Raw genomic sequence first — 15404 nt, forward strand, 5'->3', positions numbered from 1 at the left:
ATCGGTGCTTTCAATCGCGCCTCAAATATGACTGGCAGTGCGACCTTACATGGCTTAAGCAGGTTTCGTTAGTTTTCAATCTGGGTGCTGAATATTGAGCAAGCCTATGGGGTTTTGCTACGATAACCCGAAAAGGTCTCGGGACATGCACAATTGAGCACCCCCTCCCAATCAATCATGAAATAATAAATAACTTCAAAGATGAATTCTTCAGCCAATTCGCGGCTAATTTTCATTATCCAGCTTGTAGATCGTTTCTTATTCAATAGTGTAGATACTAGCCCTTTGCTTTTGCACCGCTGCAAGCTGCCGTAGGAAGAACTTCCAAAGACCGCGTATCTACGTTAAATCGACCTGAGACCACGTATCCTCGATTGCTAACCTAACCCAGGCCACGAAGGAGACGCCAGCCTGCAATTCGGATTAATTGGGCTCTATTTCACGTATTCCCGCCTTTGGGACCTTTTATACACATTCAATAGGGTTCAAATCGGGCCTGTGAGCGGGCCCCTTGATGGTCCAGATGCCGTGATCCTCTAGCTACCTCCTTGTGTGGTTTGATACGTGTATTTTTTTTGGCGTTATCCTGTATGAAGGGATGCCCTGGCTCGTAGATTGGAAGTAGCCCTTATTTTATTACGTTTCAATAAGACTGTGAGGACAGCCTGTAGTGCGGAGAGTCTGGATCGACGTCACAGAAGACCAACTTCGAGGCCCCTACTTCATCGTTCCCTAACCATATCATGCCAAAAACTATTTTCAAGATCCTCAGACACCTATAGCTCTGGCGGTTCGCGAGATGCTCTCTGTACCTCTTCTTCGGTTTGCGGAAGACCCATTGGCCTGGAGGGTCCAGCGAATTCTGGACCGTATACTTGTACAAGAAGATGTCCGCATGAGCTGCTGGGTCTGGGCCGATGTACGATGCTAACGGCAGATTTTAAGGTGTTCCCTCGTATGTTTGGCCGTCACGACAATTCACTCTGCCGTATGTTATGTCTTCAACTAGTACCGCTGCAGTATGGCCTGTATATTGTCTGGGTGTATTGAGATACCTCCCTTGCGTTTGAACTCCTTATACGTTATTCTGAGGTGCTGGCGATATAAAATGACTAGATCTCTCTTATCTCTCGCGCTTACGATTTTGGGAGAACCTGCCTGCTTCTTCGTAAGGGTAGTTTTCGTTGTTTTGGCGCGTCCGGCGATACTAGTGATGATTCCGGGCCTTGACATGCCGAACGCGTTTGCCACCCACTGCCGGCTTACATCAATTGGCCTGGCAGCCATAATGGGCACCCTGGCTTCTGAATTGAAGTCTCGATTCGCGCCGCGACTACCTCTTATTATTATTATTATTATTAAATACGCCGTAGGCTCGAAGCCCCCGGTACCTCTACTAGTACTCCCGTATGTCAAACCGTGCCCTAATGGCTGGACTAAATACATACGCTGCGTCGTCGGTTCGCCCTATTGGCGACTGCGTTGCGTTCACTACCATACTACGTTGGTTCTCAACCTACCAACAAAGTCCCCCCTGAGAAGATCGATGCTATCTGGGCCTTGAAGCTGTCCGACCCGTCCCTAGCAGCCATCTTACAATAGTCCCACTAACTACTGGTTCTCCTGTTGCCGTTGCGAGGTCTCTGCGAGAGTATAGTGGCCGTGGTGCGATGGCGGCCCGTAATCGTTCCCTCGGTCCTTCCAACAGCCCGCAAAAGAGGATTACGTGCTCTGCCGTCTCAGGGGCATCGCCACAGCGGCATAGCGGCGAGTACACGCCAAAAGCCCCTGTCTTGAATAAGAAGGCTGCTAGTCCTATTTTTTCCGTCCTGATCTGGCACAGCGTAGACGCCTCCAGTCGGTTCAGGCCGAAATACTTGCCCCCTTTCGGTATCTGCATCGAAGGGCCCTCCGGTTCCTCAGCGATAGCGCGTCGCTGGCGATCGTGATGCTCTGCTCCGGCACTACCTCTTGTTTCCATGGCAAAAGCTCCAAAATTCACCGTGAAATGTGGTTGTAATGGCAGGTTGAAATCAGTAGGCCAATGTTGTTATTTTGATTGCCAAATTGGGGTGTGGGGTGTACGGAGGCTTTTTCGTGATTAGTGTAACACTGCCTTGAATGGTGATGTCGCCCCCGACCTGAACGTCCATGCTACCTCGGATGCGGGCTGGGACATCAGAGTTTCAGTATTCATGGGATATTCGGAATTAGTAGGCCTAGGAACGCTGATTCAACTGTAGCTTTGCTGGCAGATAGCCGAAACTCTAGGATAGAAGTCTGTTCAAAAACCCATGCAGGGCAAGCAGATATCGCCTGCTCGAACATATCAGAACGAGACGCGTTCCGTTTCGAGCACGAGACTGATTGTGGATGCAGCTGCCGCCCTATATCTGTGCTTGGTTTCTATAGGAAATGTGTCAGAGACACAAGACCATCTCAAATGAATAGGTCTTGACACTAGATATTGTGGGCGACATAGGGGTTGGCCTGGCAGTTGGTTTCTTCGCTGAGGATGCCGATTTGCATCCATACGTCACTACCAACAGCTTATCTGTAGTAGCCCTGAAATTTTTAAGAGCAATGCCTCGAATAATTGGTGTGATTTATTATTGGCCAGATTTGAGCCTCGCCCACTTGGGTTGGTGACGAGTCGCGGGTTCGAATCCCGCAGCTGACACACAAGGGGGTTTAGTCAACCCTTACGGCGCGCTGCCCACCTTGTTGACTTCGCCTACCTAGCGATAATAGGGAGATTGGTGCAGTTTAGGATTACGAGCATCCTAGCCAGTCGACCGTCAAGCACTACGTCGGCGGAATATAACTCGACAGCCGGTCCAGAATTCGAATCGTTAATCCGACCCCTTATCGGACCTCGCCTTTCCGATAACGCTCGTCGGCGAACCCGTCCCTCACGATAGAAGGCGCGCAGCACGCCCTCTCGCCGCGATTCTTGCGAGCGTCTGACCACGTTACGGTCTATCCACTTGAGCGTATGGTTGAGATGTATACGCTCGACGAGAACCCCAATTAGCAGATACTACGACTTGTCGCGACAAAAAAATAGTCGAGCATCTTCTGCACATCAGCAGCATCCCACCCCTGAGGACGAATTTAAGTGCCACATTACCACGCTTATCGGTAGTTCAGGCAGGGGTTGTAGCACAGACTTAGGGAGGGACAGGAGGTTTAGTAGTCGTTTGGCTACAAGTTTACCTGTATAACCGCCCGACGCGGCTTAAGGGCCCGCTATATCATCTATAGCCCCTTAAGGGAGTACTTGTAGAGGTACCGAGGGTTAACACCTACGGCGTATTTAATATTATTATTTTATTATTGGCCCTCCGCCCATCCTTTCTTCAGCTCATTAAGATCCTGTTGGGCCTGATAAGGAAACGCGGGAAATGATCGAACATCTACGCAGATCCAGGAAATACCTGATGGAAGCAGGCTCAGCAAATCTTGCAAACTCGCCAGAACCATCATCAATGAAGGACCCAAGTCGGGGATTATTCTCTATAAAACGTTGTTGTGTCCGTAATTGACTATTAAAGTGGCAAGAGCCCAGATTTTCTCCTGTTGTGAACCTGTGGGTTCCCCTAGCCTTTCTCGGGCATCAACATAGCAAAGCCAGCATGGAAATCCGACTGATCTGTTCAGTTGAATTCTATCACATATATATAGATGCTATTTCCCTACCTGCTGACAGCGCAAGCCATATGTACAACCTTGCCAATGGAAATCATCAACAAATTCTCGAGTTTGCTGAAGGGCTGCCTAGCCGATTCCAGATTTGCTTGCTAGCTAGCTATTTGTGCACTGAATATAGCAATATGTCAATCCGCAAAGTATTTAAAATAACCCTTCAATGATGAAAGCAAGTGGCCGGAGGTGTCATTGTCAGTTGTTTTGAGCCGGGTGAAGCCCATGTTGAGCGTAGAGGTCTCCTACTACAAAAATAGAGAAATAATTCTAAGAAGAAGTATAGACTCTAGGACTCCAATGCTCCGTTGCTGTGGTCTACAAAAACACAGCGGAAAGGAAAGGAAAGGAAAGGAAAGGAAAGGAAAGGAAAGGAAAGGAAAGCCCGGTCGTTCACACCCACGGCATCAACCGGCTGGATAAGGAAGAAGTGCTCAAACTTCAAGCGAAGTATCTTTGACCTCAACTAGATGTTGATACTCGACACATGCGAGATGCATGATTCTTTGTAAAGTAGGCAGGTTGGTAGTGTGTTTTGGAAACTTGTATGGTGCTGACCTGGTTAACGCTAGACCGCATAAAGAGCTACTTCAGAATGAATTATAAACCCTGGAATCTTTGATTGATAAGATGGCAGTTTGATTACTCTCTAGAGCTTCCACTTTCTCTACGGAAACTCCAACTGCAGTACCTCTAGATTTCTTGCGGTACTGATACTACATGTACGATCATCTGCTAAGCTCTGCTATGATCCCATCACCAAGTCTCCTGTCAAAAGTTTAGTTGCATTAAATCAAGTATACAACAATGTGAATCTACCAAGACGGCCAACGTGAATGACATGGTCCCTTTGTAAACCTTCTTTCAGAAAATATTGGTGTGCGAAATGTAACACAAGCACACACTACAATCCATAGCCATGATGATATCTCCAGGACTTTGAAAGGACAGATAAATGGGCAGAAACATATAATTTAGCATGGTCTTGATACTTGTCCCTGAGACTCATAGTCTGAACAGCATCCTCTCCATGTCTTCCCGCTGACCTGCTACAGTCCCCTATCACCCTTGCGCATACCATAACGATCACCCAGAGAAGACAACAGTTACTATAGAGATTACCCAGATCCAGAAAAGGCCTGTAGCTGTTGAATCAATAGGCTGTGTGGTGGCAGGCATAGGAGCTTGAGCTCTAGCCTCGTGCTTGCTTGCGGTTTCTGAAAACTTTTGATCGAGAAGGGGTTGCGCCTGACGCATAGTTACCGCATATTCGACTATAAGCAACTTCCTGGTGGAAATCGATCGTGTTCGGGGACCCGCAATTCTCACGAATTTTGTGTTAAAACAGAGTCCTTCTTCAGTCCACCTTTAGTCGCCAACCTCAATCCTCATCATCACCTTCAACGTAACTTCCACCCAAGAAGTTTGCCGCTTGAAAACTCTCATCTCAACCAAACCGGAATCAAAAATCATCACAATGGTCGCTCCTCATGATACCGAGTCGCAATTTGCGTTCTTGATCTCCTGCATCAAGAACTCGACCGCCGGCAAGGTAGATTTCGAGCAGGTCCGCAAGGATTGTAACATCATCTCGAAGGGTGCAGCGTAAGTAACCTAATACCTATACCTTTAAATATCTTGCTACTCTACTGACCCTAAGTTTCCTTCGCAGTGCCAAGCGATACGAGCGTCTACTGAGAGCTCACGGCATCGCCAATGGTGGTACCTCCTCCAAGACCCCCGTCAAGAAGGAGGATGGTCCCGCCACTCCTGCCACTCTCACCAAGAAGCCTCGAACCACTAAGAAGCGCAAGCTCGCTGCTGTCGACGAGAACGCCGGTGACGTCGATGAGCCCAAGGTCAAAGGTGAAGTCAAGTCTGAAGATGCAAGTACTGTGAAACTGGAGCAGGGCAATGGTGTATTGGCAAGCATACCCGCCGCAGTCTCAAATAGTTTCGAGGAAACACCTGCCGCCGTTGCCGCGGCCGATGATGACGACGTCCTCTTGATCTCCGCGACCGAGAGAAGACCCAACAGCATCCCGGCCTGCAGCAGCAGCGGCGACCACCACCATTCGCCCAATCCGATGATTCCTGGATGCCATTCTTTCGATTGCGCTGCTAACATGGGATTCAGCACACAGACAAGCCCGATGATGGCGACGACTATGCTGAGTCTGACATCTAGACCCAGCCACAGCCACCAAACTCACCCGTATGGTTTTGGGACTTCCGTCTCTTCACCCTGGTTTCACACGCACGATGGCTCTGGCATATACTGGCAAAACACTGCGCCGGAGAACAAGGAAGCTCAGTATCAGTGATATATCATGGATAGTAAGCGCTCCCACCAATTTCCGTCCACAACGCCTGAAACTTGCTGACTGAATAACCCGCAGACTCGAGGCTAGTCCTGGAATGGTTTGGCACAGATTAGAATGGAAAACATGGCCGGAAATTCTTGCTTTCTAGTGCTCTGAGAAGCATACTTCATGATAAGCAATGATTTCTGTCTTCTCAAATTGCAGTTGAGGGCTATACATAGTTCGATTGACAGTCTTGCACAAGCAAAGCCTTGTACTTCATTGATAATCGTGACTTCTCTACTGATATTCAATGGACCCTATCAGTTGCTCACGACCAGGCTTTCCCTAATATCTGTTCGTGTTCGTATAGAAGGAGTAATGTCCATGTAACTTCTATCTACCTTAGTAATCGTGCACAGCACCACTTGTTGGGTTTATTCATCCGATATCTTCTTAAAACCTACTCGGATATTGTGGCCAAGCGATAAGGCTCTACAATCTGGGGTCGATCCTATCGTTCGCTTGAAAGCCATGCCAAAGCATGCTGTCTGAATGTGTAGTCTCCGCATATCCATCATTTATGGGGGTATGATCCATCCATGAAAGTGACATGTAAGGCTTGTATATAACTATGAAACCAAACCTTCAAGCTTCAATCAAATAACATGGCTCAAATTTCACTTGAGAAGGACGTAAGGGTCTTTTTCTCCCATTTTAGTAGACAAGCACGGCATCCAAGTGAACCTACCCTGGAGCGGTCTAAAGATTCTCCCACGCCTCGGCAAAGTCCACTTTGTCTGCTCAGCTTGCAAATGATGAGGAATATCGCATCGAAAGCTAGAAGAAGGGTCGCTTCATTGAGCGGAGTTTTAATTGCCTTCGAGAGTGGCTGGACTGCACCAACGAGCATACGATAGAACCGCGGCATTCTTCCCTCGACTTCGTAGCTCCAAGGGCACAAGCTCTTGTATGTCTGCCCGCAACACCTCCTCCCCGTTGTGGTTCATATCTACTAATCCTTCTCTTTTTTTCAGTGTCGTAGATACGGTACTTGGCTATTTGCACAGCCGTGCTTACGGATTGTCGCTTTATAAATGCCAGCTAGCGGAAGACCACTATTTAAGTCTATAAGACCCGGTTACCGATATTGTCAACGCCTTCGCGGTCATTGAACCTTGGTTAATGATTTGAGATACGCTATATACCATATAGTGACTCTTTTTGCTACTCGCTATGGACTTGGTCACCCAATCTGGCAACGAGTACGGCCTGCGACTTAAGCTTCTACCAGCACCCTCCTCCTGGTCAGTGATGACCACAACGAGAACATACCATGCTGATCAAAGTCACACGGAAAAATACGAAGCTCTTGGGAAGCAAACGTTCAGGAAGAATGACCATCTAAACATCGTATCTGGCAAACTCACATGCGCTTCTGGAAGCTAGCTTGCGCCGGTAACTTGCTGGTGGAATGAGTATATCAAGGTACTTGAGCGGCAAAATGACCTCCAAAGAGCAGCTGAATTGACAGATTCCACTTCCGTCGCATCATTTGCAGCAACTTTGGAAACGTATCGTTTTGTTTCACAAATGCCGCCCGTTCATTTCACACTTCCGTATGATCTTTAGTTCTGTAGTTCGAAGGAAGTCAAGCGCGATGTGCACCGTATGCAATTTCTCTCTGAACTTTCCCTCCGAAGTCAGGACGTGCGCTTGCCAAACCACAGCGTCTGTTGCCGATACATATACCATGCGAGCATTTGCAAACAGCAGGAGATGAGCATCCCAAGGGGTTCACCGACTCAATTTGCGAATGTAACTTCAGACTTAACAAATGATTCTGACGGGAATTATTTCCGGCGCTGCGACAATAAACACCAAAATGGGCGAAAAGCATCCCTCATCGCCACCATGCAAGCATTGTTGAGTATACAATTCTTGGCATTCGGGTGCTTCCGAAGGTGGGCCGATGTAATAATACTTTGGCGGCCGGGCAAGTGCATGTCACTTTGAGTTCACGCCCGCTTCAGACTCTGATTGGACAGAAAGGTGCCATAATGTCTCAGTTTCAACAACATATCATTTCAATCACTCCAGCAAGTAATTCACATTATTCCAACGTAATCAATTCTTACTGAGTGAATTTTGTTGAGTATGCGAATTTAGTTGGCGCACTTTGCACAACGCCATATTCTTGATTCTGATTGTTCCATTGGTCCAGTGCCATGTTTGATTTTGTGGAACATACTTAAGCAGAAATGGTCTCCGCCCTGACCAACATTATGAAGAGTTTTAATGCCTATGTCTTGAGAGCGGATGTACACTAATTAGAGTGGCATGCTTGGCTGCAATTCGATGTTTGCATGGTGCAAGTTTTTGACATGACTGCTCGCTGACTTATATAAGTCCCGGACTGACTGTAAGTGATCTTGTTCACATCAAGTACTGTATGCTAACATCTCTCCATTGAAACAAGAGAAATTTGTGGCAACATCATAAAAGTCTCGTAGCTGCAGTTGCACAATCTGGAGCTATGTGACACTCAATCTTGACAGCTGCAATACCTGTACCCTAGGCCTCAACCATATTGTCTGGAACACTGGAAAATAGCATGCTTCTAGAACTTTTCCTTTGCTGCACATGTTGTCATTATATCATTACATGTGAAGCCTGGAATCTTCTATAAAACAAGCTTGATAACATGCAGTGACCCAGTGGTGATTGCATTGTGACTTACCCTGTCAACATTGATGCCCTCCCAATGTCCACGATTGATGGCTACCGGAACAATTAAATCCCCCATGTGTATAAATTCTGCTTCTATACGAGTGTCATCCAATCGGGAGAAGTATCTACTTGGTTGGCAGAATTCAGGCCCTCCCACCGCCTTTGCGAATAGTGGCAGCCCTATTTCCGTCATCTTCCAACCACTCCTCTGACTCTCCCATCCCAGAAATAACTTCTACCACGTCTTTTCAATTTTCAAGCATTGGAAAATCTCGAGCCTTGGGAACTTCCCGAAAACATCAATCAAAAGGCAATACCGGCAAGTAATCTATTTTCGTCGCTTCCCATTGCCACTCTGCCCATTCAACCTCGACTTCAACAACGAGAAGTTTCCTTTCAGCCAAATTAATCAAATTCCTACCGCTCAAGACTCATCGCTTCTGGAACAATTTTTTTTAAATTTGACATCTTCGATTCCTTCCCAAGTTCACTATTCATCACAACGACAAGTCGGCCAACTGACCTCAATCAGCAACCGGAACCGCATCGTTCCATTACAAGCAGTCCTTCGCTGAAGAGTTTATACGAATTCGGTGAGTAGCTAAATTTCCCTTGCCCTCTCTCCCATCTTCGGATTGCACCTAAAATTTGCGAAGTTTCAAGTAGGAGTTTTGCAGGAACAAAAACTTTTTCTTTCGCCAATTGAATGAATTCATCTCTTCTAAATTAAATTCAAATCAATTCTCTTCCTTCTCCCTATCCACCATCTTCAAGATCAAGCAAACTGCTGACGATCGTAAATTCAGACGCACATCTACCAGAAAGTAGCCTCAATTTTCTGTCAAACAGAGTCGACTCTGTCAAGCTTCCACAATCCCGTGACTCACAGTCATCAATACCGGTAAGTTCCTCCCGCGTCCTGGTAGATGCCCAAATTGAATTTTGTGCTGACTTTCCCACACCAGCACCTCACTCTCCCATACACCCACTTCTTGAACCGATCAATCACGATGTCCTTCCAGAATGTCAGCAAGGCTTCGGCCGAGGTTGGTCGCTCCGGCCAGCTCTCTCGCGGCCGCTTCACCCGCAACGCTTCTGCTGGTCTCGCCAGTCGCCTTTCCCTCACCAACGGCCAATCGACTTCGGGTCAGCCTACTGGTGGTAACAGCAATTTGGATGTCTCTGAGTGTCTCTCTCCCATCTCACCGCTCTTGCCCAGCGTCTACTCGGCTTGCTCGGTTCCTAGTAGTGGTGTGCTCACTGGCCTTGACTCTGCTGTCGACTTGTCGCCAACCACCCCTACGGCGGTCTCTGGCGCTGATTCTGTTGAGACTGCTGCCATGACCCCTACTGACAAAACTATATCTTCTGCTGCCAAGGATACTGCTGCTCGTTGTGTCACCAATGGCACCGGAGCTGGCATCAACGCTGATCGACCTTCAACTCCCGCCATGAACATCAACGCTGCGGCTGCCAATGTCAACCGTGGTACTACTGAGCGATCTCCGCGAACTCCTATCACCATCATGGTTCGCAACGTCCCCTACGATGGAGATCAGATTGCTGTGATGGGTAAAACACTTGCCGAAGCTCGCCGCGATGGTGACTTCCCTGACACTCGATCTCCTGTCTTTGATCCTGAGATCATTGTCCATGATTACCAGCTTCTTCAGCATCTCCGCGAGCTTCGAGGCGACCCCACTGTCTGGCCTCGCCCTCAAGAGTACAACGCAGCCTTTGTCGAAGTCACTCGCATCATTCAACAACGCGATGCCAACATTCGAGAGGAAGTTCGTGATGCCAACGTGCACGACCGCGTTAACAGCTTTGTCCATGATGAGAATGATCGAGCTGAGCAGTACAATCTCATGCGTCAAGCAGTTGCCCAGGCCCTTCAGCAGCAACGGGCCCCCAACGGCCTGCAAGGCGTTGACGGCATAGCTCTTCTGAACGAGCTTCGTGGGGCTGTTGCAAATATGGCTGCTCGAGGTACTCATGGCGTGAATGCATTCAACATGGAAGCCGTTGAAGAGGAGGTATTTGGAATAATTGAAGCCGCGATGCTGGATGCTGCCGGCCCTCTACGTCTAAATGTCAACAACATGACAGGCCAAGTCAACGCCATGACTGGACAAGTAAATACTTTGAGCCAGAACGTGGGTGCGATGAACAACCATGTCAGTGCGATGAACAACCATGTCAGTGCGATGAACAACCATGTCAGTGCGATGAACAACCATGTCGGATCTGTCGGCAACTATGTTGCCGCTCTCGGTACTTTTTTGAACACCATCAACAACAACGTTAACTTGACCCAGAACCACATGGGCCAACTGACGAAACAGGTAAACACGCTTGAGAACGTTACTGAGAACGTTACCAGCGTTATTCCCGCATTGGTTCAACAGGCCATTCAGCAGCATCTCAACGCCGCCATTCAAGATGCTCTTGGTCCGGCACTTATTGCTGCTCTTCCGATCGCTGCTGGCTCCAGCAAGGGCCTCATTTTTGACACTCCTTCCGTCGGCATTTCCGAGAAGTCTGACAGCAAGAAGACCGAAAACAGGACTAAGAAGGCTGGTTTTTTCACACGCTTATGCGGCAAGTTCTCCCGCAAGGATGGTCGCAAGGATGCCAGCTGTGGTTCTCCTACCATGGCTTTCTAAGCCTGCCAACAGCATTAATTTTCAATATTTAAGCATAACCTACTCGGCTGCACCTCTCTGGCAACAGAAGCATGAATACAGCCAAATTTTACTTCGGAGTATGAAAACGAAGCCCTCTAACGTCTTTCCTCGACACAGATCTCTCTGTGTTTTGGATTCATCATCACTTTTGATTGACTTAGGCATCCAACCAGTTTGGTCGACGCACTTGTCAATCTGGATATCCAGCAGACATAGTCCTCACACATTGGACTTCATCGAATAAGCACACACTATGGAACTCATTGTAGACCTTCGGCCTTGATCATCATTGAGCGTCTATCCAGCAAGTTCTTGGATTTTACAGCATTTCAACTGCCCTCATCGCCTACTCTTGTCTTCATAACCAGCTATTTCTCAACTTGGCCTTCATGGATCTGATGTCTGTTCATCTGACCTCGGCCTGTTCTGATTGAGCACGTATCAAAAACTGAAAGGTCTCATCGCGAATACTGTCACCCTTTGGATCTTGACACCACTTGACTAAGCATCCACCATACCCCGACTTGTCAACATCTCGTACGGTCATCCGTTTGGACTTTGAGCTTCATGATCGAGCTTTTCAGACACCAACATTGTTCACCCGCGAAGAAGGCACAGCTTTTCGGACCCTGGATTCATCAAGAGTTCAGTTCATAAAGTGTCTATCATCACACCTTCGACTATCTGACCACCCATAATGAGTATATGAACTTGTTCAACCATCGAAACCACGAAAATCCCGCTGCTTCGGCAAGGTGGAAGGAAGTTGCGCCAAGTTTGGTCTCCATTTGGACTCGGAACTTGGGAACAAAAACCAACGTATAGGGTTTCGATACTACGGTGTTTTCCCAACCGCTGGTGAATGTTTCCGACAGTTTCCATACTTCAGGATTTAATAACATAGCATTAGTAGATATAATTGTCAAAATAATACAAACAAAATGGGAGTTCGAGCCCAAGCTTGCTCTTCAAATAATGCTATAACGAGGCTGTTCACTAAGTGCCTACTTACCATACGTCGTTTTTGAAAGCTATATAGAAATATAGTCCGTATCTTCGCTATCGCTATTGTCAGGGTACGGCTAGGCCGAAGGCAATAGTACGGAGTGAAGGGGAGTGATAGGCGTCCCTCCTACGTAGCACCGGGTGGTTGCTAGCGATCACGGATAGTCTCAGGTAGGGGTGCCCACGATAGTTTATTAATCTCTACCCTCTCTATCTTCTTCATGGACACCTACCCCTTATATAGATAGCTAACCATATTAACCACCTTTTTGCATACACCCCCATTTTGCAGGGAAATTCTACGCCTTAATAACAACACGTCTCTTAATTCACCTCGCAATTACTCTCTAACTACGTACAAATTATCTAATCTAATAGAGTATACTCGCGACGATTTTAAGTAGCGAATCGAACGCGCTAAAGAGCTTATCTATTAGGGCTATTACTAGGCCGTAGTAGCCTATCTGTACGGTATTAAGGCGACTGTATTATCCTACCGTATTCGTTACGGTAATTCGCACCGCGACACGGCCTCCGGGTAACAAAAGTTGACTCTAGAGCAAGAGGAAGTTATCGTGAACTGAATCCTATACGAAGAACTATACGGACGGGCTCCTAGTAAGCGTTATATAGCCGACTTTACTACCGAAATTCTCCTTACTTAAGGGGATAACAAGATACTGTAACGGGGTAAGGCCGGAAATCAGGGAAATAGGTTACAGGGGCTAGGGAGGGCTCCCCTGTCTTCCTTACTTCAAAAAGGGACACGGAGATAACAGGCGACTTTCAACAACTCGTCATCTCTTTCATCATCTTATTCAATCAACTTGACTTTTGTTTTCTATTCTAGTTAGCTAGCCCTTCAATTATGCGGTTCATTCCTACGTGCACTTAGACACTACTTTCGAAATCCTATTATTCTGCCCTTATCTTAGCCTCGTAGTCGCCGCAATGCCTTCAAGACGCCCCTACACTCGCGTTTTGTGGCATCATAGGTCAACTCTGCCCCTTTCCAAACGCCGCTTTCGTATCTCGCAGGTCTCTCAACTCCGTCAATCAGTTGGCCTAATTGAGCGCCCCATCCTTTGCCGCTTGAATCAACTTTCAGGACAATCATCCCTGCCCCATCAGAATAATCCAATGTTATCAAGACCGGGGCAGTATTAAGTTTTTCCTTCAGCGTCTCCATAGCAAGCTTCTGATCAGAGCTCCAGTGAAAGGGAATATTCTTCCTGAGGAGCTTCGTGAGCGGCAGTGTAATGTGGGCGTACAACTCGATCCATATCCTGTAGTACACCGTGATCCATAGAAAGGCGCGGACCTCTGAAACGTCGTTACATCTCTCCCACTCAATGATCTTGATGACCTGGCCTGATCAGGGGACCTTCCACTGGTTCCGCACACGTACCCTACAATTTTGACAGAGTCCTGGCACCAAATAGTTTTCTCTCCGGAGATAGTTGCTCCCGCCAGTTCGCAGTTAACTAGCACCTTGTCGATGTTAATCAGATGCTCAAGAACCCAGCGACGAATTCCAGGGTAGGCTTCTGTGTGGTCGTGATATGACTTTGTCCTTTCACTCCAATATCGTCCAGGAAGTTCCTCGCTACATTGGGGATAAGATCAAAGAGCATTCGAGCCAGCTGTCGGCAGAAGTGTGCTACAGAATTTGTTGCCCCTTGAGGTAGCCTGGTCATTCTGTACAGGCCAATGGGAGTCATGAACGAGGTGAAATTTCGGCTCCGTTCGTTGAGTACTGTAGCGGGGTAAGGCCGGACGCCAGGGAAAATAGGTGACAGAATGGGGAGGATCTTTTGCTTTGATGAAGGAGGCTTGTGGCTGCAACTTTCTTTTCGAGGACGGACCCTTTTTAATGGCTTCTTCATCTTTTCGATTCGACGAGCAATAGTTAGCCATCATCGCACTCTTTTCAATGCATGCAATTCAGAAGCTTCAGTTCATGATTCACTTACACGTTCAGGGGATAGCTTCTAAGAATCCATCTATCCTTTCCATTTTAGCCTTGACAACTATGAGACATTGTGTCTTGCTCTGATCAGAGCAATCCAGTACTAGAGACAGCTTCAATTTGACTCCTAGGAGCCAGACGTCCTATTCTGAGAATTATCCCGACACGAGAGTCTCAGAGGCACATCCGACCAACTTGCGCACAAGAATTATAAGAGCTTCGCTCTTACGGCCAGCACCATGATCTCCGTCTGATCAGACCAACAGATGTGATCTATTGGTACTGGAGCCGTCTGTTCAGTGTGCTAGGTGATAGGTACATCCTACTGACCGCCTGACCCCGTTTCAGTACAGACTGGTCATAACCTGAGAAAAAGTCCATCAAGGTAACTATCTTGCACATCACGAATTCGGAAGCAAATTCGTCAACGTTTTTTTGGCATAAACGAATCTCGGATCGTCACTGCGTTCAGCTTCGTAGCTGAGTTGATCAGGCGCAGTCCACCATCCTTCTTCTTCACAAGGAACCAGGCGTTGCGATAGGGCGCACGAGATTCTTCAAGAAGACCCTTCTAAATCCTGATCCTCAGCATTTCAATGACTTTCTCCGTTAATGCTGCTGGAATAGGGATGTTTTTTGCTTGCCAGGCTTTATACGGTACAGTCCGAATCACATAATCTGGGCTGATAGAAGGCTTGATTTGACCGATTTCCGAGAAATCCCATGAGATAGCTGCCTCCCTTCTGGCGAGAATTTCCTTGAAGAGCTTAGTCTCTTGGTTATTGAGCATGCTTTTGATTTGATCAGAGATCTTCTCCCATCATGTGGGTGTCAATCGGGGTTCTTGAGGAATTTTCGACCACTTTGGTGTGATCTGTGAAAGTGGTCCGTCTTCATCTTTGGGCCAGATCGTGGATTGTGCTTGTTTCCACTCCTCTTTCTTCCAGTTCAAGCTGCCTGGTGGGACAGATTGGTCTTCAGGATCTCCATCAACAGGGTGGACCTTCA

The 15404-nt window shown here is 47.4% G+C and overlaps 3 protein-coding genes across 3 annotated transcripts; 2 read left to right on the forward strand and 1 right to left on the reverse strand.

Moving 5' to 3' along the window:
* Positions 1–643: 643 nt before the first annotated feature.
* BCR38DRAFT_343644 (uncharacterized protein) lies at positions 644–838 on the reverse strand (the record flags this gene model as incomplete). The annotated part of the gene is made up of 1 exon (XM_040856051.1): positions 644–838. A coding segment is annotated over one exon (195 nt), but the record flags the coding sequence as incomplete, so codon positions are not given.
* Positions 839–5179: 4341 nt separating this feature from the next.
* BCR38DRAFT_485618 (uncharacterized protein) lies at positions 5180–6026 on the forward strand (the record flags this gene model as incomplete). The annotated part of the gene is made up of 2 exons (XM_040863919.1): positions 5180–5307; positions 5375–6026. The coding sequence occupies 2 exons, from the start codon at positions 5180–5182 to the stop codon at positions 6024–6026; spliced, it is 780 nt and encodes a 259-aa protein (XP_040715886.1).
* Positions 6027–9709: 3683 nt separating this feature from the next.
* BCR38DRAFT_474929 (uncharacterized protein) lies at positions 9710–11401 on the forward strand (the record flags this gene model as incomplete). Its single annotated transcript, XM_040862989.1, has 1 exon — positions 9710–11401. The coding sequence occupies exon 1, from the start codon at positions 9746–9748 to the stop codon at positions 11399–11401; it is 1656 nt and encodes a 551-aa protein (XP_040715887.1). The 5' UTR covers positions 9710–9745.
* Positions 11402–15404: the final 4003 nt, after the last annotated feature.

The sequence above is a fragment of the Pseudomassariella vexata genome, assembly GCF_002105095.1.
Source record: "Pseudomassariella vexata strain CBS 129021 chromosome Unknown BCR38scaffold_7, whole genome shotgun sequence".
Taxonomy (NCBI): domain Eukaryota; kingdom Fungi; phylum Ascomycota; class Sordariomycetes; order Amphisphaeriales; family Pseudomassariaceae; genus Pseudomassariella; species Pseudomassariella vexata.